Source organism: Pyrus communis, chromosome 10 (assembly GCF_041283825.1).
Source record: "Pyrus communis isolate YQ-2024b chromosome 10, ASM4128382v1, whole genome shotgun sequence".
Classification (NCBI taxonomy): domain Eukaryota; kingdom Viridiplantae; phylum Streptophyta; class Magnoliopsida; order Rosales; family Rosaceae; genus Pyrus; species Pyrus communis.
Genome location: NC_142574.1, coordinates 24,022,492 through 24,046,720, shown reverse-complemented (window position 1 = coordinate 24,046,720; position 24,229 = coordinate 24,022,492). Strand labels below are relative to the sequence as shown.

The 24,229-nt window shown below is 35.0% G+C and overlaps 3 protein-coding genes and 1 long non-coding RNA gene across 7 annotated transcripts; 1 reads left to right on the top strand and 3 right to left on the bottom strand.

The window, feature by feature from the left end:
* Positions 1 to 955: 955 nt before the first annotated feature.
* Positions 956 to 1,479, bottom strand: LOC137728414 (VQ motif-containing protein 1-like). The gene has a single exon (XM_068467209.2). The coding sequence runs from the start codon at positions 1,374 to 1,376 to the stop codon at positions 1,032 to 1,034; it is 345 nt and encodes a 114-aa protein (XP_068323310.2). The 5' UTR covers positions 1,377 to 1,479; the 3' UTR covers positions 956 to 1,031.
* Positions 1,480 to 2,757: 1,278 nt separating this feature from the next.
* Positions 2,758 to 5,756, bottom strand: LOC148693757 (uncharacterized). Of its 4 annotated transcripts, none has more exons than XR_015952672.1 (4): positions 5,448 to 5,756; positions 5,233 to 5,348; positions 4,422 to 4,541; positions 2,758 to 2,983 (listed from the first exon to the last, which is right to left on the bottom strand). It is a non-coding gene; the product is annotated as an uncharacterized LOC148693757 (long non-coding RNA). The 4 variants fall into 4 exon arrangements; XR_015952673.1 differs by having other exon boundaries at positions 2,758 to 2,979; XR_015952670.1 differs by lacking the exon at positions 2,758 to 2,983 and having other exon boundaries at positions 4,307 to 4,541.
* Positions 5,757 to 14,700: 8,944 nt separating this feature from the next.
* On the top strand, positions 14,701 to 17,472 carry LOC137728413 (exopolygalacturonase-like). The gene is made up of 4 exons (XM_068467208.2): positions 14,701 to 14,850; positions 15,027 to 15,335; positions 16,509 to 17,024; positions 17,194 to 17,472. Exons 1-4 carry the CDS (start codon positions 14,701 to 14,703, stop codon positions 17,419 to 17,421), a joined length of 1,203 nt encoding a protein of 400 aa, XP_068323309.2. The 3' UTR covers positions 17,422 to 17,472.
* Positions 17,473 to 18,523: 1,051 nt separating this feature from the next.
* Positions 18,524 to 24,229, bottom strand: LOC137728732 (polyadenylate-binding protein-interacting protein 9). The gene is made up of 10 exons (XM_068467482.2): positions 23,547 to 24,229; positions 22,576 to 22,686; positions 22,432 to 22,476; positions 20,759 to 20,831; positions 20,570 to 20,682; positions 20,387 to 20,446; positions 20,212 to 20,259; positions 20,030 to 20,098; positions 18,957 to 19,018; positions 18,524 to 18,871 (listed from the first exon to the last, which is right to left on the bottom strand). Exons 1-10 carry the CDS (start codon positions 23,805 to 23,807, stop codon positions 18,817 to 18,819), a joined length of 897 nt encoding a protein of 298 aa, XP_068323583.1. The 5' UTR covers positions 23,808 to 24,229; the 3' UTR covers positions 18,524 to 18,816.

The window sequence follows — 24,229 nt, the reverse complement described above, 5'->3', positions numbered from 1 at the left end:
TCATGACGAAGCGCTCGGTTTGGAGCCTCTCTTGTTGGTTCCTTTAGGAGACTCATACTGATAGGTGAGACTCTTTACCATTTTAATAACATCAAAAAGAGCCATGCTTTAACAACCACATGGCGTTACTGTACCATTCAAATCATAACACGTACATTTGATTTTTGTTAATATACTCTAAAGATGAGACATATTAATTTATTGTCATTTATCTATATTATAACACATGATATACTATTTTTCTGTCACCCTTAAAAATTCCTCAAAAGGAAGTATATGTTTGGCGAGGGAATAACAAATTGAGAATCGTGATTATCCAAAGTATACATACATCATAATGGAATGGACATTCCTTTTCCCTGGTTTATATATTCTAGTGTACTAAATCACCAAACCTAAGATGACAAAAACAAGTTGAGAAGAAGTAGGTCATCCCCAGTTGGCTTGGTCCACAGATACTCTGTAGCACAAGAGGGCGCAAATGAAAGGATGGCCAACGGATATCAACCCCATAATTTCTGTGACAAAAATAAAGCCACGCAGGTGAGAATTAAGTAATATCGATGTTATTGCCGCATGCTGCCCCACAATCCAGGCACTTACATTAATTATTTATGTGATATGTGTAACCAATTTTGAAGTGGTTCCAGCTTTATCACTATTAATTAATCTTAAATCATGGTAAGGCTAGTTTAGTTTCCAGTTAAATATAGAGAAAATAAATTATTTCGGCCAAGCATGTTTTCTGATCGCATTATATAGGTCAGATCCACCTTTTATATATATATATGCACACTTGTATAAGTAGGGTTTTATCTATCTTCCTTGTTTGGAAATGCGACTTGTAGTTGGGTTAGTAAATATGATACTTGTAATGCTACTGTATCTGAAATTGATCGGTCAGGTAATAATCAAATGTATAGAATGAAGAAATGATTTATATGGAATAACTGGGTAACCAAATTAACGTTATGCAATTATAAGCTAGCACATACAACTATATATATAGAGTAATTTTTCTAAAGAATATATTACTCAGCCCAAAACTCCTCTACTGGAGGCATCTCTCTGAACAATCTTTCGAACTCCTTGAACGAGATATTTCTCATCAAAACTGAAGAGTTATCCCGAGACATAGTACTAGTAGTAGAAGTATTTGATGATTCCATAACATTATTACTAGTCCTCCCATTGATTTCCTCTTTCAAAAAGTACTTTGGGCTCTTTGTAACTGGCTCCTGCGCTTCGTATGCCACCCTCGAGTCCTTCCCAGTTAGCCTTTGCACGACATCTTTGAAGCTCATAGCATCCGTCTCCACGTACTTGGTGTTGATGATCACAACCTTCACAGACTGACTTCTACCGACACTGGACATCGGAAAACTCTCCCTCTCTCTCTGTCTCTCTCTCTCTCTCTCTCTATACAGGCTGGTTTTGAGAAGGGTTAATCTGGTAAATGGGGTTTGTTTTGCTATTTGAATTATTAGGTATCTGGGGTTTTATAGTGGAAGGTGGATGTGGAAAGGGAAGAATTGGTGGTGCATGGAAGACTTGTACGGCTGGTGGGGGAGGGGTTGACAGTTAAAGTTGACCGTTGTATCTGTTTGTTAATATGTTATGGAATGCTTGGGTAATAGGCAGTCTAGAAGGACCAGATTCAGTCAAAGCGCGCAATTCAGAATTGAGAAAGTCTTGCTTGTCCTCATCAGTCCATGCATGTGCCACAAAGGTGAGGACTAAATGTATTTACTGGTGCTTTGTTTACCTAAAACTAAAAATATATGTATGCATCTAAATCACTGGTTAAAATCACAAATCAAACGTTAAATTACCATGTGTCAAGTTTTGGTTTGGACCACAAACTTGTATACCTCACCTAATTAAAATCACAAAGCAATAAATTACAACGTGCTCAACTTAACTCATTCATCTAAAAGATTCAAGTAATTTTATATTTTAACGTAGGATATTATCAAGTACATCTAGTAAGTGGTGAAATGATCAAACTTTGAAATATGCATGCATGGATGCGTCAAAATTAACACATGTTAATTTAAATTACGTGGCGGGGAGGGTTCATTGTTTTTCGACAATTACATGTCAAATTGATTCTTTTACGGATTCAGATATGACAAAAAACGTAAAAGATTTTAACTGCTATTCATTGTCCAACTGTCATGAAAGTCCAAGTTTGTCCTACTACTAGCCGAATCCAGATACTCGTTAGATCCTCTTTGTGAGGATCCTGAAGATCTGTGAATCATATCCGTTCATAGTATATTGTGCGGTCAAAAATTATTTTAAATATTTTTATTTAAAATTAAATACAAATAGTACCTAGCAAAAACTGACTGCATGATGTATAATGAACGAAAATGATTACAAATCCTTATGATCCTCGCCAAAAGGAACCAGAGAGGATCTTGTTGGCTACTAGCCCACTGAGGTTTATTTTAAAAATCAGTTGGCTACATGGAGAATAACCTAATTTCTTTATAAATCTTAACTTGCAGTTTACAAATTTTAACTTGCAGTTTACACTCTTACGTTTCTTCACCTATGACATTATTTAAGTGTAACATATGAACAACACGTAGTGGGTGATATGTGAGTACGTAAGCTATTATGCTTACTGTGTTGATTAGCTTGACTCTAAAATTATGAAAGAAATTAAAGATTGACCCTAAAACTAATTGATGTGTGGATTAACTTGACTCTAATATTATGAAAGAAATTAAAGATTGACCCTAAAACTAATTGACCATAGAAGAATAACTTGCTTCCTTATACGATCTTACAAAATTAATATTTTACTCCTAATAAAAAATTAACACTCTCAAACCTTTAAATATTGGTAAATGTTGTATAACGTTACAAGCAAATCTTATTTTCTTCCATTGACAAAGTACTTATATATAGCAACCTCCACCTGGTAGTTGGTACCCTCCAGAGTCGAAGCCACACGCGCATTGACATACTCTACCTTAACCATACAAGAGCATCTTCAATAGAAAGTGTTAAAAGATAAATGTCAAATATTAATTAGATGGTTGACGTGACAATGTAGATTTTCTCCTTCTCCAACCCATATGGTTTCTTGTTATATATGATATTTGTAAAACCCACTTTCAAAAAGAAATCATTAAAATAAATAATTAAAAAAATTTGACAGCATCTTTTCTCATATGTCAAATTTGGCAGCAGAAATTTTATATGTCAATCTCAAATTTGATTGAATGACATTTCATTTAGGGAAGTGTTATTGACATTCCAAAAATCTCATTCTACACTGTATTTTTCTTTCTAAATATAGAAAGTTTGAGATGTAGAATGAGAAATTTGGAATGTCAATAACAATTCCCTACATTTAAAATTTGACATCTGATTTAGAGATAGTCTAATTTGCACTTTTTCCAGCCGTCAGTATTGAGGCTTAATAATATGGACAAGGATCCTCTTTGTGGGGATCTGAGGGATTAATCAATTGTGTTCGTTCATCGTACATCGTGCGGTCAGTTTTCGTTAAGTACTATTTATATTCAATTTTAAATTTTAAATGATTTCTATCCGCACGATGTACGATGAACGGACACGATTGATTAATCTCCCAGATCCGCACAAAGAGGATCTGGAGAGGATCCTATTCCTAATAATATATGTAGAATCTGTACAATAAGGAAACACGACCTATACGTGAGGAAGTCAGATTATATTTTTATCCTTTTGACGCTAATGTATAAAATAGTTTTGATGAACTTCATCAGGGTGTCATGAATAGTTAAGTCAAACAACAACTCAGGGTTTATTTTAAATAATTGATTAAGTCTAACACAATTAATCAACCAGCCTTTGGTTTAATAGGATAGTTGTCTTCAGACTTCATCTGATGTCACAGGTTCAACGTATATGAGAACGATATATATTTGTGATAAGTTTGATCTCTAATTGTAGCTAACCTATTTGTTTTGAAGGTGTTTGCCTGTTGTAAATGTATCGATGAAAATGGTCTATATTAATTGATATTAATTTTATTAGGATTTGGTTAATGTGTGATTTGCAGCCAATGTTGATAAAATAAGGTGAGGGTTTGATTTTCTTTGCTATCTTTAAAGAAAGAAAAAATAATAATCATTTCATTTAGGAGTGGGCACGGGCTGGGCCGGGCTTAATTGGGCTTAATTTTGAAGGGACCGAACCTTACCTGTTTTAAACAGGATGGGATGGGTCGGGTAGAAGAATTTTGAGTTTTGAAACCGAATCTAACCCGGCCCGTTTCAAACGGACCGATTTGGAGCGGGTCCAACTCTTTTTATTTTTTTGGGTAATTTACAAACTGCATTGCACAGCAGCATTGCAGCAACACAGACATGAATTCTTATATATTCTTCAGCCCCAGAACAACTACTCCTTGAAAAGGTTACCTTCCAAAGGCCGATGATCGATACGATGCTTCGCGAAGGTTTACAGCTGACGCAGGTTTTGGGACTTTTGGTGAAAGCAGCTTCTCTTTGAGGTCCTCCATTATGTATGAGCTCTCACTGCTGCAACATTAAAAACAAGGGAGTTTTAACAAAAAAAAAACTCACAAGGGAGTTTTAACAAAAAAAAAAAGAACTCGCGGTATTGTTCACTTGAACGAAAAACTATATTTTTATACTAAAAAGTTAATGCTGGTACTATCCACTTTACCTTTTATTTTGTCCTTATCGTTAAAATTTCAAACCATTTCCATTAGTTTTCTTTAAAAACAAACCACTTTAATTTTGACATAACACTTGTCTATATCTATATGCATACAATTCCGGGGCCAACGATTGCATAACTTCTTGATTAAAATAAAGGAAAATACATTCCTCACAGCCCTTTTCAGTCCAAAAATAAATAGAGGTGTGTGGATCATTTCCGCCGTAAAGGAAAATACTTTCTATAGTTCATGTGTGCTAAATATGATAATTATCTACTGAAGAATATATCTTAAACTAAAATAAAGAGACCCAATTCATCAAAATTTCATGAAAATAAATTATGGGATATAAGCATATGATTCAACAAAGCATGGAAATCCAAAACCAAAATTTTATGAACTCCAATCCCAATCCCAGTGCCACCAAAACAAAAACGAAAGCATCAGAAATCCAAAAGCTACAAGCTTGGTGGCTCAAAGTCCACAATCCCAGTTTCCACACCATAAAAACACGTAAACCCAGATAATATAGAGCAGAAGAAAATCACCTGCAAAGAGAAATAAAATGTCGGTTGCTGCAAAAAGCTGGTGATTTTTTATGATCGTCAGCAGCTCAGCTCACAACTGAACAATTCCTCCAGACGAAATTGAAGAATCGATTGGCCTGAATAAGAATCAGAACCCTAGATTCAGAAATCGAGAGGATTTCAGCATGCCCAATCGAGATGCTAACTGAAATTCATCTTATATTTAAAAGCCGAACCTCATTGGCCGTAATTATACCTCGAAATTGAAGAACCTCATCTCATCGGCCGCTGGCAGTGTTCTCGACGGCACCGATGTCGTCGAGGAGAAGAGACGGGTGGTGTCGTCGTGGTTCTGGGACCTAGGTTCTCTGGGATGTGTCCAAGAGGAGAGACAGCTGGTGCCGTCGTGGTGGTCGAGACGGCAGTGAGAAGAGTGAGTACGGAGTCGGAGTCGGAGTCGCAAAGGTTGACAGGAGTGGATGGTCTGGGACTCTGGAGACTCTGGATTCTAAGAGAGATGGAGCAGGAGAAGAGCACGGCTAGTTTGATATTGCTCGCCCTTTAAAAAAACTGTTTTCGTTATCATGTGAAAATAAATAACGGTAAAATTAAGTAGTTTACTGTTTGGTAAAATTTTTGTAAAATTTTTTTTTTTTTTTTTTCTTAAGGGTTCAGTAAACTTTTATACAAAAATAGTGTGAATATGTTAACTGGTTAAAAATGATATAATAAAAAAGAGTATGATGATATAATAATATTTTATTAGGAATTGTTATTAGCACTTCAAAAATCTCATTCTACACTCTTCATTAGTATATTTTTCTTTCTAATTATAGAAAGTTTGGAGCGTAAAATGAGATTTTTGGAGTGTCAATAATAATTCCCATTTTATTTTATTTTTATTTATAATTTATATATTTATTTTTTTATTTATAATTTATTAAAAAGAGTATAGAGTGTGGAGGAATGATTAATTTATATATTTATTAGTCATTTATGGCCCATTTCTCCCTCTTGGACCATGATACTCTTTCGTTATCATTCCAAATTTTTTTTTCGTTTATTTTCTCTCCATCTTCTTCCAGAACCTCCTTCCTTCGTGAATCTCTTCTTTCTCATCCTCAATTATTATTTTTTTTTCTTTTCCTTCTCCATCTTCTTCCTTGTCATCCTTGCTCCCGGATACTCTTCTTACCATCCTTTCTCCGTCACCCTTTCTTTTACGTCTTCATTTTCCTTGCCAACAACTCAAACTGAACCTCGAATCAAAATCCACAAATTCCTAAAGCAGATCACACGATTTCAGGCTCTTCTTCGCTTGAATTCAGGCCCTTCTTCACCAAATTCGCGATTTTAGGATCTTTTTCCCCAACCCCTCTTTGAATTTTTTTTCCAGATCAAGATAGGGTACGAGGATGGCTTCACGTGGATCTCCCAATATGTCAAGTTTGATCAGATTGATAGATTAATGGAAGAGGAATGGCTTCAGGTGGCTACGGGGGGATGGCTTTAGGTGGGATTCTGAAGCAGTCCAGTTTGATATGATAATGTAAATGATTGAATTGGTTAAGGTTAATATGGGTATCTGAAATTTCATTAAAGCCTCAGTGCCTTCTGGAGGTTTGTCAAAAGCTGGTTTTTCAAAGTTAGGAATTGCTGCTTTGGCTTTTTGGCTTTTTTTCATCTTAATTTGTGAAAAAAAAGATGATTCTAAGAGGTTACCAAACGCTAAAAATGTCTCATCTTTTTTTATTTTTATTTTTTTTATTTTTAAATCACTGTAGTACCAAATTGATACTACATCCATTATATTTAGAATGGGCTGATCCGGGCCCCGTTATTCTAAATAATGGGACTCGGCCCGCCTCTAAAATACACACGTCCCGCCTCGTCCCGTTTATCCTCTAAAAAAATTGGACTCGCCCCGAACCTTGTCTACCCGACTTGACATGCGGTTCCTCTACCCATTTGCCCACCCTTAATTTCATTTGTCATAAAACAATTTTATTTTATTTTTACAAACGATAGCATTAATATGTTAATTTGTTAATTGGGGGAGGGGGATCGGTGGGGGTTGAAGAATTTTTTTATTTTATATACTAAGTTTATGGAACAACATATTACATGCATTTTAACAATTAAATAACGAAAACATGCTTGTATGCACAAAAAAATAACTTAAGCCATAAAATTCAAAGCCTAGTAATTTGGTTACCAAGGGCTCAACTCAAATCACAAAGAGAGTTGAGAAATTTTTTTTTTTTGTACCTTTTGAAGCTCCTCTTTGCATAAAGAAAGGGTAATCACCCAAGGTGAGGGCCTTCATTCCTATCTTAGGTTGAACTCCATAGCCTTCATCTTCATCACTTTGTCTCATTGGATTCATGGATTCAGAAGCTTGAATGGATTCTGTAAAAGTCCTCAAAGTAGAGGGGTTCTAATTTTCGCCACCAACACATATGGGAGGAAGAGATTGCTAGCTATTTCCTCTCATGTTGTCCGGTCTCTTGAGAGAAAGAGAGAACTTGTGCTATCTCTTCTTTCCTTTAATAAACCATAATGAAAGATGAGACTATAATGCCTCTTTTATACTCACCAACTATTGTGAGTGAACTGGACCAAAGTCCTCATTCTCTCTCTATGGGCGGCCTAAGCTTGTTAGAGGGCCTTGTGCCCTATAAGTTGTCGTACAACTTAAGCTAATGGGCTTGACCATTCAATGTCCATTTGGCCTCGAGGCCCAAACTGACCCGAGGTCTAACACAAACTTATTAGTTGATTAATTAACATATTAATTATTCCTATAAAAAAGATAATTAAATTATTTAATTGTCTTTACTCAACTCTGTTATATCTTGAATCATTACTTACACAGTGTGTGATTCATTAGGTTTGAGCTAGGCAAATTGCGATTAAAACTCTTACTGATCAATTGTGAATTGAAACTTACTTTCAATTCTTCTTTTCGTGATTATTCATCTTCACGGCTTTCACAAACTATGAGTGACACCTGCCAATATGTCATGGCTATCTAAGCTAATTAGAAAAGGTTGGAAAACCTATTCAGTTTGGGAACAATGCAACACATTTCTTCTCTAAATCAATACTCTTGATCATATTATTTGGTTGATAGTTTATTCATGTCTACTATGTAATGTGATTTTGTTGTCTATATGATTACCTTGGATGTGATTTGGTACAACTTCCTAAATCTCATTCATACTCCGATTAGAGATTCTTTATCTTATTATGGAGTATTCTCCCTCAATAGTTTGAAGGTTAGAGATCCCTCACATGCCCACATGACTTAGCTTAAACCCTATGTCATGGACACCCTCAAATGGAAGCCTTTAGCAAAGCCAAAGACTAAGGACCTAACCACCAGACAACTATGGTGTCTCAGGCCAAAGAACTACTTTGCATTATCCCAACTATGAGTTCTTATATGACATGAGTATGAGAGCACTTCCAATGTAGGAAGGCCCCCTGGGCAATAGGCAACTCAATCCCCTTAAATGAACATTAACTGTTTGCAATGAACATTAACTACCCAAGTGCATCTCCACCGCTAAATTGAATAGCCCATATTAAAATATTAGTATTTTTTATTTTATAAAATTATAAAAGATACTTTATTTTAATTTCGGATAATAATAAAAGATTGACTAAAAGTATTTGAAAATATTGAAATGTAGTGTAAAGTGGAAGAACATGGTTATGTATTTATAGAGAGAAATTATAATTTTTTGTATTTTTAATTAATTTTTAATAATTTCTATAATTTTTAAATAATGTTAATTGTGGTTGACGTCATGATGACATCAGCCTTACGTCACATAGGCCCACTTTGCTAAGCGATTATTGCCTGAGTTCTCTATCGGGCTCACCTTGGGTCCAATTGCCCTAGTGGGCTGGAGTGTTTTAGGGAGGGGGGGGGGGAGAAGAAAGTGAATTGGGTCACCTATCCCCAAATCAATAAGCAACGGTGGAGTTGCTCTGAGAACTCTTGGTTGATCGCATTCAGTGGACTCACTCTCTATTGAGCACATACATACTTGTCTTGGTGTCATTCACACCAATGACTCGAGACCAGTCACACTCCAAAGGAAAGACATAATATGTACTGATCTATCGAGAATGTCAATGCCCAATTGACAATCCTATAATCAGGAACGTTTAGGATATGTATATGAAAAAGAAGGGTCTCATGAATCTAACTTCTTTAGATTACATTCTCTTAGTTACATATTCACTGGACTTATTGTTCAAGCATATATCATTTTATAAGACAACTTTAAACATAATCTTTGTCTTTAAATTAAATTAGATTAATTTAACATATGAAATTTCAATAAAATACCATCTCATGATTAGCTTTAGGCATATTTCCAACAGGGATCGAACCTGTCACATTTGCACAAATTGATAGCATTTTGGCTTCTGGGGTTTGTCTTAGTGGAGGCTTAGGATTTAGGAACAACCAAAGATCCAAGATTTATGAAGTGTTTTGGCTTCTAGGTCGAATCAATGCACCAGAATTTGAGCTTCTTGGCTTGAAAGAATGGAGGAGGAACAGAGAGAAGTAATGGGAGGCAGAGAGTTATGCGTTAATTGTGAAAGGGAAACGAAATGAGGTTGGGGAGACAAAGAAGGGGTTTGGGGAGGGAGAACCAAGGGCAAGGCTTAGTTTTTTAATTTTTATTTTTTTAATGTCCACGTGAGGTTAGATTGGCGCGCGGCATCTAATCATGGTCTATGTGGCCGCCACGAACGAAAGTTCTGACGGAAAACATAATAGATGTACGAAAGTGTCCCGCAGTTCTCACTTTAGGTATGGCACTAAGATAAAAAAAATTTGATGTATGAAAGTTTAAAAACCACAACACTTTAGGGAATTAAAGTGAGAAGTACCCTATATTCTAACACAGGCTTCATTTTTAACAAAACTTATGTTCCTTTTATCATTTTTTCCTCTTTTCCTCTCTCTCTATCCTTTTTTTCCTAAATTTTCTTCGCAGTATGTAGTCTCTTCCCCGCTCTATGTTTCCCTTCTTCATAAGAATGTGGGGGAAAAAAACAATTAAGACATCTTCTCCAACTATCCTAAAAAAATAAAAAAAAAAATAAAAAAAGAAAAATCCAACACATACTTCATTTTTACAAAAGTTTGTGTGTACATATTTTTTTCAGTTATGAGCAACATTTCATTGCCCAACACATCATTTCCCAGTACGTCATGCCAAGGTCGTCCTGTTCTATATATTTTTGGGTTGTAATTTGTGTGTTTATTTCTCCTACAGGTATCAGAATTTTTTGCTGCAAACAACGAACAGACTTAGTCCAGATTATGGAGTTCATTTTTTCACAATTTATTTGTTATTTGTCACTTTGTTTTGGTTGAAATCACTGTTCTAAAAATTCATGCCTAGCGCTGCTTAGGCTCCGTCTAGGCGCTAGGCGACTGGTCACCGACTGATTAATTTCAAGGTGTTTGAAAATTAAGAAAGAGCGCCTAGCCCACTTAGGCACCCGCCCAGTCACCCGCCTAGGTCGTGACTCTCACTTAGATAGAAAATCAAAACTTTCATTGCGCATTTTATTTTTTTTGCAATAAATTATTAGAGATATAGTGGATACTTGTATGAACACTTATTATATGTTTGTTCCCCATTTTTTAATATGTTCTAATACTTTTCAATTTATATGTCATTATTTTTTGTAATTTATATATCCTAATATAATTATGTATTTTTTAAGTATAGGCACTTATTGGGTTATTATCCAAAATGATCTCTAAGATTTGTATGATCAATAGAAATGATCACTGAGATTGAAAATCAATAGAAATAATCTCTAAGATTGTCTACCATCCATGATTTTGGTCCTTCCGTTAAAAACTCTTTGGGCAATTTTTAAAGCTTTGTAACTCAATCGATTCTTAACCAAATTCGACTCATAATATATCAAAATGAAGATAAGAAAGTATAGAACAAGATTATACCTATTTGGAAGCCCAATGATTGCCGTAGATAGCCGGAAAATAGCCTAAAAGGTGACTGGTCCGTAGGAAAACTGGAAAACTGGAAAACTCGTCGGGAACTGGGTAAATTTTAAACGTTCATAACTTCTTCAATACTCAACGAAATCGAGTGATTCAAACCAAAAATCATACTTCTCAATGAGAAGAAGATAATGGTATCTTTCTTTACTGCTAAATCTCCGTGGTTCGGCCGGAAAACTGCTCAAAAGTGGCTAACTCGAAAATGGTTAGCCACTTTCGAGCCATTGTCCTTCCAAACCACGACGAGTTAGCCTTCGAAAAAGGTACCATTCTCTTCGTCTCATCAAGAAGTATTATTTTAGTTTTTGAATCACTCGATTTGGTTAAGTATTGAAGAAGTTATGAACGTTTAAAGTTTACCCAGTTTCTGGCGAGTTTTCGAGTTTTCCAGCGGACCAGTCACCTTTTAGGCTATTTTCCGGCCATCTCCAACAATCATTGGACTTCCAAATAGGTATAATCTTATTCTACACTTTCCTATCTTCATTTTGATAAATTATGGATTGAATTTGGTTAAGAAACGATTGAGTTACAAAGCTTTGAAAATTGCCCAAAATCATTTTTAACGGAATGACCAAAATCATGAATGGTGGACAATCTCAGGGACCATTTCTATTGATTTTTAATCTCAGGGACCATTTCTATTGATCATGCAAATCTCATGAATCATTTTGTATAAAAACCTGGCACTTATTATACGATATGTAATAAATTTATTTTAATCCATTTATTCAACCTAAGCCCTTGGCTAGGCTCAGCTTAGCCACTTAGGTGCTAGGCCCTAGATGGCTGCCGACTAGCGCCTAGCGTTTTTTAGAACCTTGGTTGAAATACAACTATTTCTACAATGCATAAATATGGTTCACCCTCTCACTTTCACAAGTGCAATCTATTCCATATGACAACTTGATTGTCCATCTTTAACATGATGGTAGAAATGTGAGAGAGAAGAAAGTGAAGACTCCTACGGAAAAACATAAACGTACTGGAGGGAAAATTTGGAAATTAAAGAAAAAATAAGGGGAAAAGAAGGGAAAAAAATGAATCATTAGATTAACCTCAAGGTGTATAATCAGTTAGTAGGAAAAATAATTATGAAAATTTTAAATATGAAATATTATATTTAAGACTTGCCATGTGACAAGTTTTGATTGGATTACAATGCTACTCAGTAAAGTTCTTCCATACAAATTTTTCTCACCCCACATAGACATAATTGTTTTTTACCATTACAATAAAGCGTCGTCTGAAAAGAATGCCAGGAAACGAAAACATTGCTTGAAAAGAATGCCAGACTTTGTCACTTCTCTATCGAGATAAAGGAGTAGAGATAGGGTAGGTTGGATACCACAATTACTTGAAGAGTTCCATGAAAATCTATATATAGACTCGTTCATTTGCATTTGGTAATGCATCAACTTAAGTTTTCAACTCGTACAACTGCAATCCTCAATCCTCTGGATCCAGATCCTCTTTGGATTTAAGGATCTTGAGCCTAGGGATCAATTGATCCAACCCCTTGAAATTTGATCCAACGGCTATAATTATTATAACTTTTAGTGGCACCTCCTATTTGTAGCCGTTTGATCAAATTTTAACGGGCCAGATCAATTGATCTCTAGGCTCAGGATCCTTAGATCCGGAAAGAATTGGATCCCAATCCTCTAACCATGAAATTCAACAATTTGTTACAGAATACAAGAAGCAGCCTCCAAAAAGAAACTTTAGATCTTTACGTGAGGATTTTCCCAAACATACACTATATCGGAGGTATATTATTTCATCAATTACATATAATACTAATTCAAGCATCTCCAATTAAAGCCAATGCTTGGGGTTATCCTCATCAAGAACAAAAATACTACTGTTACCACATGATCAACATCATAAAATCAAGCAAAAGATCCAAATCCTCGGAAAAAGGAAAAATTTAAAAGCTGGATTTGGATAAAAGTGATGTTGAATGAGGAGATAATTAAACATAAAACATCGGGAGCAAGGATAGAATTTTCACAATTTGAGATTTGAGATATGAGGTACGATGTTGTTTGTAGCATGTCTGCCTCGGAAGAATCCCAAGTAGGATGAAAACAAGAAGAAATTTTCCCACATCATGAAGTCTATGACTGGACCTCGCCCCCACATCGATCGGAGAAGAATCATGCCTCACCACCAACTACGTGTTTTCTATGGTTACTTGTTTAAGTTAATGATCTCTTACATATTTTGTAAATTCTAAAATTCGTGATGAGAACACTCTACAATTCTTCAACCATTTTTTAACATCGACGATGTTAGTACAAATTAAAATAGCAAATATAAAAACTTAGCTTAAAAAAATAAAATTACAATAATATCCTAGCTAAAACTTCGAACATATCTTTTATCACAAGAATTGACCCGCAAGTTACTCTACATCATAATGTAAACTTCTCTGCTGATCTTTCTCTCTAGGTACTCTAGTAATTATCTATAACAACACTCGTTAATTTTCAAGTTCGACATTTTATGTTTAAGGGTACGGAAGTTAATTTATATTATGAAGAAACTTATAGTTAGCTAGGGTCATGTACACCAACAAGAGTATTTTTATATTATTTTGGGTCACAAATTTTTTATTTGATGGAAGAGGGGATTTTTGAAAGTTTTCCCAAAAACAAAATACATCGCTAATGAGACTACATACTTTCTTGGTGACACAATAAGGTAGATTAATTAACCAAAAAAAAAAAATGTGTATAATCCAAAATTTCATAAAAACAATTAAGAGAGTTTCCATTCATATCTTTTTCTGAGAATATGTGTATAGGCGTAACCATGCACATAGTTTTAAAATTATCTAACTGGATGTCAAATTTTGACTTTGATTTGCCATGGAGTCAAAGGGTTTACGATTTGTTTACATCTTTACCCCTATAGATTTATGTTTTTATTTTTTAAAATATTTTTAGTTACATGATTATGATCTTTTAATCACATTGTTACGACCATATATTTTCTATTACTATTTTTATCTAAAATATTGTCAGATTTAATTTAATTATGTTGTACGAAATGATATTATTTTTTATAGAAAGAAATGATATGCTTTAAAATGTTAGAATTACCCATATCTTTATTCGATTACATACTTAATCATCCTTCTCCTTTAGATATTTTTTTTTTCAAAAGAATGAAATAGTCAAATATAAGTCTAAATAGAAAAAAAAAAATTCAAACTAATTAAATGCCAAAAATAACGACCGTACCATGAACAGAAATCATCATAGTAAGGGGAAACAAATCTTTTAATCGCTTCATCCCTACGATGAACCATAAACTTATTTTTTTATATACAAGAAGGGCTGCAAGAAGCCAAAACATTGGAGAAAGATAGAGACTAGGAACCCAAAAAAAAAAAAAAAAAAAAATAGAAAAAACAGATAGATATGGATATGGGTTCGATCATATATTCTCTAGGTAGGGTCTTCTTGTTATTCTTCTTGTTGGTATGGGAAACAGAAGGTCGTGATCAAACCAAGTATTTCGACGTGAGGAAATATGGAGCTGTTGATGATGGAAAAACTGATAACAGCCAGGTATGGCTCTTGCAAATTTTTATTTATACTGTACGACTCTTGGGCAGCAGAGAGTGTACTCTTTGCCTTTGTCCGTCCTACCTCGAGGAGCTAACATCGCCTCATCTTCTATTTTATTTTGTGCATAATTATGTTATAAGTACTAATTAAAACTTTCGGTGAATACATGCATTTAGGCATTTCTGGATGCATGGAAAGAAGCATGTCAATGGAAAGGAACGGCAAGGGTTGTGGTTCCCATAGGAACATTCAAGTTGTATCCAGTGATATTCTCAGGTCCATGCAATGGTCCGATTGCCTTTCTGATTAAGGGTACTTTGAGGGCTACGACTAATCCATCAACATTTAGTGCTCACAGTTGGATAAACTTCCGGTACATCGATCAGTTGACAGTGACCGGAGGCGGTACCTTGGACGGCCAAGGAGCCTCGGCTTGGCATCTTAACAACTGCAAAACCAATCCCCAATGCAAGGCTCTTCCTATTGTAAGTTCTTGATACTTCTCTCTCTCGTTTTTTTAATGGAAATGTTATCCATTTGCCTGACCAATTGTCTTACGGGAGATTTTGGATGCGATCCTTAGCTATGAATATTCTTTTATTAAAACATTGTTGGTTTTTTATTTTTGATCGAGGTCCCTGAAATCAATATGATAATTTATTTCTATGTACGTTACTATATTTTTTAAATTAAAAATTAGAAATTTTAATTGTTTATATAAATGAGATTTTAAATAAAAAAACCATAATTTGTGGGATTAAAAATATTAAAATATAAATATACTATTGTGTGTGTTTGTATGTAAATATATATATATATATATAAACATGGGTACATTCATCAAAATTAACCAAAAAAATTATTGTATCAAAACATAGGTACATTCTTCAAAATCACAAAAAAGAAAGAAAGATATTAGGCTTAATAACATTAGTAAATTTCTTCGATTAAACTTGACATGGATACATTTTAAAATCAGAGAAGAAAGAATGTACCCATATAAGTTTAAAAATGGATTAAAAAAAATGAACATATAACAAATTGGTATATTTAAGAATGATTACATTTTAAGATTAAAAAGTTTTACATGAATGGGTACATATAATTAGCATGGGTACATTTAGCAAAATAAAAAGTACAAATAAAGAAAATATATGGGTACAAATTAAAACTGAAAAGAAAATTGGTACAAATTAAAAAAGAATTACATATTAAAAATGGGACAAACTAAAACTAAAAATATATGATAAAAAATTTAGTCATAAATATAAATATAATAATTGTAACATTTTTAACATTAAACGAATATATTTAGAAATAAAAAAATATTTTATTAATGAAATAATTAATGATGTTATTAATACCCAAGGACCTTGATTGAAAATTGAAAAGGAATAAGATTTTAATCAACGGAATAGCAAAAGGAATGATGAGAACCTAATTTCTCCTTGTCTTATTCTTTCGAGCCACTAATTTTTAAATTTTACTGAGGCAAATATTAAAAACAATTGTCACGTAAGCCATCAAAGTACGTATGTATCTTAAAATTTTGCTACATCCCTTAAATATGCTCTAAATACATAGTATTTGTGTTGTTAATTATTCCACTAGTGATCGCAATTTAACATCTTGTTCTGTCCCGTGAAATATCATATCAGTCAATGAGTTTTGATTTCATCACAAACGCAAGAGTCGAATACATAAGATCATACGACAGCAAAAATGCACATTTCAAAATTTTCGGATGCCACAATATGGGCTTTAGGAAAATCAAAATCTCAGCTCCGGCTGACAGTCCGAACACCGATGGCATTAAGATTGGAAGCTCATACCGAATCAGAATCGCACGCTCTACGATCGCCACGGGCGATGACTGTGTCGCGATGGTGCACGGAAGTAGGAAAATCCACATTTCTAAAGTTGTGTGCGGTCCCGGGCATGGAATCAGCATCGGAAGCCTAGGAGGGAATGACAAAGAAGACGATGTGGTCGGAGTAACTGTGAAAAACTGCACCTTTTTGGGGACGGATAATGGTGTGAGGATCAAAACTTGGGCTTCTCCTTATACCAGCAAGGCTTCAAATTTTACATTCCAAGACATTTTCATGGATGATGTTCTGAATCCTATTACCATCGATCAAGAATATTGCCCCAACCCTCCTTGCAATCAACAGGTATATTATACATGACCTATTTGCTAGCTTCATACTAGTACCTCTTTGCATGGCCTAATATAATATATACATGATTCATATCTTACTCACATGATTTAGACTGCAAGTATTCGACCAAAGAAATTTGAACTTAATTAAACAAGGTTTTCTTTTTCTTCCTTGTGCGCAGACTTCTTCGAATGTGCAAATCAGCGACGTTACGTACAAAAATATATGGGGAAGTTCGTCGTCGGAAGTAGCCGTCAGTTTCCGATGCAGCAAAACCTGGCCATGCAAGAACGTACTGCTGGACAGCATCAAAATGTCCCATTCTAATCCCAGAGGACGTTTGCGTTCCTTCTGCAAGTATGCCAAAGGCTCCTCTTATGGCTCACAAAGCCCTCCATCTTGTTTATAGTTGTAGCTAAGAATTAGCTTTATGATTTCAAGTCTTAGATGGCTCACAACCCCATCAGCTTTATGCTTAGGGATGAAGAATAAATTAGTATCGAACTTTTCATTTACGGGATTCAAACATGCGTGTTATTTTCACAAATGTACATTGAAAGAAGGGGAATCAAACACAAAATTCAGAGTGCAAGGACTCTTAGTTGAACTAGAACCCCCTTGCCTCTTAAGGGTATGTTTGGTGTCTAGAATTGAATTGGATTAGATAATTCATAAAATTTTCTTGGAGACACAAATAAAGGGTAACTTTTAAATTTGAGTAATGCTGCACTTACCACATTTTTCATATCACATTTATACCATCTCTCTAATAGATATAGGGCCCACCAACACGTGAGTCTCATCTCTATTAGAGAAATGTTACAAATGTGGTATAGAAAATGTGATAAAAGTAGCATTTTGTCCAAGTTGAAGGAATAAGACAAATTATTCATGAAGGAAACTTATGCTTTCTGATACCCACAAAACTATAGGATGTGAACACCATATAACTAATACGTCAAAACGTCTCCTTCAACTTAGACAAAACTTAGGAAGTGTGACTTCATTTGTTTCTTGAGCATACTTCCATTAAATCGAATGAGTTGTTAATTCAATCCAATCTTGAACCAAACGTGACATAAATGGCCAGTTAGACGCAGCTTTACCATCCTCAATTGGTCATCAAGTTTGTTTTAATACTATAACATTCTACTTTAAGGGAGGGGCCGTTGAGGTGGCGGTAGTGGCAATGGCGGTGGAAGAGCGGCGGGGACGATGGTAATGGTGGTGGTGATGGTAGACACTACTCATCTGTTGCCATTTTACTAGACAACCTCAACCTATGCATAAAATGAACTAGGAGCCATTCCCACCGTAATCCGTCATCGATGATTCCTACTACACCCTATAAGGCATAAAACATCTCATCAACCAGACAAGAAAATATATATTCTGGTTCCTTGCTGCAAAGTTTGTTGCCGGGTTTCTTAGTCGCCTGGTGTTTTAACCCTCCCGGAACTAGATCATACCAGAACTTAACTAGAGCATTGGTAAACTGGAACACTGCACCATTTATTCAGAAAATACAAATTGGTATTTAAGCTTTCAGAGTGCGTGCACAGAGTGAGAAAGGACATACGCTCGATCATAACCGAACCGAACTGAACTTGAACTTTAAAATGAACGAGGTTAAGCGTACGATTGCCAAGATCCAAACCATCTTTTAAAACTTGAACTGAAGCAGGGTAAACTGCGACGGAAAAGATGGAAATACTGAAAGGAATAGATGACTAAAACAACAAAGTTCCTCAAGACTTGTCAAGCCCTCCAAGCTCCATCCACGGATCTTTTCCTGTGGTATTGGTTAATGCAATGGACGGGTAACGCGTGGCCTCACAGGTGTCTTTGAAGGACTTACCCTACAGGATTACGATATATGCAAGATATTAGAATATCGAATCATTTGAATAATTACGATAAACCTCATGGGATCAGAGACCACACCTGATGGGTTGTGTTCCCAACACCATTCCGCTGCAATTCAGCGCAAGTATAGCACTTTCTGCCTGTTCATCGAAACAAGAGAGTAAGCCAACAGAGCTTCCATGACAAAGATCCTTTGTGTTGGGGGATTACAGTAAAAAATTACGAGGAAACTCTAAAGTCGAATGATCACATTGAAAAAGAATGGAACGGCACATGAGTGTCCAAACTAAAAGAACTGCGACAGAGGTGTCGAGTCCAGCACCATAAAAACACATCATGACGACATAAAGGATATAGCTCATATCATTCCAAAACAAACTAATGTGCAGAGTTCCATTTTACTTGGAACAATAGTTCCGAGTTTAAAAACAAATGTCTGTGTACATCTTTACCCGAAATGAGACTATTAACTGACGGTATGACATATAGATTCCTATAGAATTCATCCTAACTGATGGTATGACAAAAACTTCCATAGATGGAACAGGAGCTTTCTCAGAGAAACAATTCAGACGTTTGCTCCATATATTTTCATTAGTTATGCAGATAACACGGTAGGATCAGTATTCCTAAATTCAAAGCTATATACCAAAGTGTATGCAGTAGAGCCTAGGAAAACTTTCAAAAAGTAAAAGCTAAAATCAAATATAAAAACTAAAAAGAAAACCCTTAAATATAATAGTAATTGATACTTTCACTCCAAAAGGACCTTCCCAATGCACGAATACAAAAGCAGCTCATGAAGTTACCTTTGGAATGCAATAAACATTTCCCATTTCATTTATTTTTGATACATTTGGGCATACAAAAACATAGTGACATCAAAAACCCTCAGCCAACCTCAGAAATAGACCGGACCAGCAAAGAGTCATTTAATACAGATTTTTAATGTGTGTGCTTGTGTGATCAGATATCAATTTTCCACACGGTTTGTAATGAAAAACAAATGCAAATGGAAATTCTTATAAATCATCCCCAAAGATCAAACATAGTAGATTCAGCATAAAGTTCAATTAAGGGCTAAACAAAATAAACATATCATAACAAAACTTTGACTCTAGTCTTGATCAATTTTAATGTTGCAAGCTTACCATTGCAAATTCAACAAAAGCTATACGAGTTGAATGCACATGATCCCCCAAAAGCCTCAAACGAGTAACCTAAAAGTTTCAAGAAAATATCAACCTGAAGTCAGACTGTAATAACAAACACCATTCACCGAGAATTAATAAATAAATAACTTATGAATAACATGCTTTGGAACTCTTCCTACCTCACCACAAGCTGTTTCAAAGAAATTCTTGACATCAGCTTGAGCAACCTGCGCACATACAGAAATTACCGAGGATTCAAGTCATTTCAACTTCTAGACCTTGCATCGTCTGGGACACAAGGATGCACTGAGGAAACCAAAAATTTCATTCTGGTAAAACAGCAAAATTGTATACCTTCTTATCGATATTTGTACAATATACAGTCCTGCTACACATTTCCCGTTCATCTTCTGACTGCAAATGACAATATAATATTCTTATGAAGCAAAAATCTTGAGAGTGAAACCTTAACAAAACATTTGTGCACGCATCATTCAGAGGATAAAGCCAATTTTTTTTTTAAAGAGTTGTTCATACCCTGGGGAGGAATGTAGGATTCACAGGAAGGATGGCAGTTTTTGAGGGTAAGACCCTAACAGGATAGTACCCTAGCATTGTCCCACCGAGGCTCAAAGCTGCTCTCGCACCATCTGTTAGCAAAACTACAATGTAACATGCAATACAGGCATCATAAGGTTTTACAGGCAGACCAAGAGAAAATCTTACACTCATCAGCAAACTCCACAAATGCAAAACGGAGCACTGAATGCGGATCACCACAAATTCGGCAGTCAACAACCTTCAAATAAAAAGATTACAACAAAAGTTTAGGTCAGCCATCTAAGGTATTAACCATTAAGTAAGAAGCAACCACATTAGTAGAACCTAGTATCCTTGCAAAAGATGTGAACGTGAATTACATATTTGACAATAATAATAATGCTTAACATGCCTTTCAAGTTTCAATGCTTATGGCATATATAACAGTTCCTAATTACAAAGACATTAGGAAAAACGTTTGAACCCTCATGAAGGAAGCCATATGGCGTACACTTTCTTATGTTTCTCCCAGATCATATAACATGAATAGTGTACAACATAACACAAAAGAAAATGTACGGGGAAGTTAGAAAACTCATAAAACTTGAGTTGGGAATGGAAACAAGACACATGCAGAATCACAGGGGGAACGTTTCATTTTATCGTTGTTTTTATGTAACCCCCCTTGCTTAAGAATCCCTTCAAAGTCTATAAATTTAACCTAATCGTCAAGTCTTCATATTTGAGCTACGTCAAACCAAATAAATCTCTACAGTTTAATTTTGAACACGAGTGAAAAAACCTGCATGAAAGGTATAAACACTGGATGAAAAAAATTAACTTTTTTTTCCAACATGTAAGTGTTTTACAGTATAATTATATGATCACAAAGGCTTCACAAAATGTTACAAGTTTATTTGACCTTGGAAAAAGTGGAAAAGCATAAATGATTTAATATCAAGTTAAACGAATCTACAAGATTAATATCTCCATTCAGAAGAAGCCTTTTTGTCCCAGTTTATATAGAAAGCTGTCTCTGAGAAACTGATATTGATCTGGAAAATGAAAGCAAACAACTTTATATACTTTTCTCCTGCATAACATTTATTTTAAAAACTTAGAAGCTTTATGTGACTCAAATCCTCATGGCACCAATTTGTCCTGCAAATTTCACCCCCTCATAGACTGCATAAAGGGAACATGGTGACTATGTACTGCCCCTATCTTCTTCCAGTGCCCTTAACATCGTTAATGTAAGTGAAATGTGCAGGAAATCAGAATGTGGAAGTGGGTTAAGCATACAAGATTCATTCGCATTAATTTAACCCTGGATGGACAGACCACACTGAGACAATTTCAAAAACTTAACAACAAGTCTAAAATAGAAAAATACAGGGACTAAACTGGAACATTCAAGACAGCAGAGGCAAAAGTATAGAAAGTAATTTTCAGTCTGCCATTATGGTGCATTATCTCGTTGATGCCCCATAGAAGTTTCAACGTTAAAATACATTGGCAACACTCTGAAATGTAAAATGGCAATGGCATTTACCAACACTAATACAATATTTGTCACGTGAACTCAGTCCTTACTGTTTAGAAAGGAATGATTGTTGTAACTTGTAGTGGCAGAGAAAATGAATATCTTCATTTCAGGGAAAAGTGGAAGATAGGTTATCTTATGAAGGAAAAAAGTATGTTATGGAATTCATGCTCTTTAAGTAGAACCACAGAATTCTAGAGAAAGCAAAGAAATCAAAAGGAAGCCTCCAACTTTGAATTTACAAATTTATTGAAATAACCACTCTTTGTAAAATCAGAAAACATCAACTGGAATCCGGGAAAGCAATGCAACTTACTTGTCCGCAACTACTAAATATGGCAGCAAGACGCTCTTCGGTAACCTAAACAAGAAAAGGAGAGTTTTTATAACAGCTATTTGTTTGAAACTAGATAGGAACAGAAAACTCAATCCAGGAATCAAGATCTTATAATTCACTTACTTGCTGATCAATATCAGAAACATATACTGTTCGCCTAATACTATTTTCTCGCTCAGCTCTGTAAGCTCTCCCACTAAGTCTTCTCTTCCCCTGATTAAAGTTATTTGTTCTCTGGGAAACACAAAAAGTACAAATTATTATAACCAAATATAATGAAGGAAAATAGTAATTACATGTGTAGCATTATCGCAAGCAACTTCCTAGTTCCTAAAGAAACTGTCAATGTTTGTTTTGCTGAAACTAAGTCGTTTCAAAGGTCTCAGTCGATAAGAGTTCCAAGAAATAATCAGTATACTGACGAGACTAAAAATCACGGTCATGATGACAATAACAGTAATGATCATGATGAGAGTTTCTCATCATGCTTGAACAAATGCACCAAGCAGAACTCCATGTCGAATGACAAAAGTGATTGCTATACATATCCCAAAAGACTTTGCTAACCGAGCGTGCAGCTGACTTTACAACGCAAACACACAGCCCATACAAAAACAGAATATAAACTGAAAATCAAAAGGGCAAACAAATACATAGAATTCGTATGCTCCCAACACGTACAAGTAAAAACTCGAACATGAGATCATGAATTCAAACTATACCAGCAAACAAGTGAGTTTTAATCCGACACTACAGATACAGTTACATTACTGGAACATATACACCTTTTTTATTTATATCGTAATCAGCAATCAGTATACCCTTTGAAAATTAATGATCAGTAAGGAAAAAATTGTTGCAGCAGAAAACTCAAGAAACAACCCGAATAGCTACCAAAATTACCAATTCAACGAGAAACCCAATTCAAATTACAACAATTAGAAAAAAAAAAAAAAAAAAAAAAAAAAAAAAAAAAAAACCCCATTTAGATCAAATCCAATATACAATCATACGAAAAACAAAATATAAAAACAAACCATTATTCAAATTACACAAAAACAAAACAAAAGGAGATCAAAGAGAATGATCAGTACCCTTCGACTGTTGGCCTGATTACCATTGGCTGAGAGCTTATTGTTATTGACAGCCAAAGAGTTTTCAAAAGTGGAATGGTGCTGGGGAGAATAAGATGAAGGGAAGAACTCTTTGGCTAAAGGGTTGAGCTTGGTGAACATATCCACCAGCTTCTGCACATCGAATTTTGATTTGGATTCAGTCATGGGTTTTGACATTGAATCCAAGTTGGAGTTTTTGGCAGAGGCTGCCTCCCCGGAAATCTCAGCAACCGCAGCCATAGAATCAAAACCCACCACAGAGATTTATATAAAATAAAAAAATAAATAAATAAATAAAAAACTGCTACTACAATAAAAAAGATTGAAAATTTATAAGAATTAAATGAAAAAATGAAACTTTATTTGTTGCTCTTGTGCTCTCTGTGTATGTAGTTGTCCCTCGGAAAATGAGGGTTTATTAGAGCTTTGAGAATTTAGAGCGTAATTGAACAAAAATAACAAAAACGAAAAAAGATTGAAAATTTATTGGAAATTATAAGAATTGAGAAAGAATAAAATGGTTGGAAGAGGAATATGAATATTGGGTTTAGTGGACAATGATCAGGGAGCTGAGGTGGTGATGGAGATGGAGGTGTTGGGAGGAGGAAACAGTTAGCTTTTGGGTTTGGCTTCTTTTGCTAACGCTCTAACCCTTTTCTCTC

What these genes read in the sequence shown, in the direction of transcription:
- LOC137728414 (XM_068467209.2), bottom strand. Translation starts at nt 1,376, where the DNA reads ATGTCCAGTGTCGGTAGAAGTCAGTCTGTGAAGGTTGTGATCATCAAC.
- LOC137728413 (XM_068467208.2), top strand. Translation starts at nt 14,701, where the DNA reads ATGGATATGGGTTCGATCATATATTCTCTAGGTAGGGTCTTCTTGTTA. An exon ending in AATGCAAGGCTCTTCCTATT is followed by an intron (nt 15,336 to 16,508) that starts GTAAGTTCTTGA and finishes ATATCATATCAG; the next exon opens with TCAATGAGTTTTGATTTCAT. An exon ending in ACCCTCCTTGCAATCAACAG is followed by an intron (nt 17,025 to 17,193) that starts GTATATTATACA and finishes CCTTGTGCGCAG; the next exon opens with ACTTCTTCGAATGTGCAAAT.
- LOC137728732 (XM_068467482.2), bottom strand. Translation starts at nt 23,807, where the DNA reads ATGGCTGCGGTTGCTGAGATTTCCGGGGAGGCAGCCTCTGCCAAAAAC. An exon ending in TATTTAGTAGTTGCGGACAA is followed by an intron (nt 20,832 to 22,431) that starts GTAAGTTGCATT and finishes TTTTATTTGAAG; the next exon opens with GTTGTTGACTGCCGAATTTG. An exon ending in TGTGGAGTTTGCTGATGAGT is followed by an intron (nt 20,683 to 20,758) that starts GTAAGATTTTCT and finishes TTTTGCTAACAG; the next exon opens with ATGGTGCGAGAGCAGCTTTG.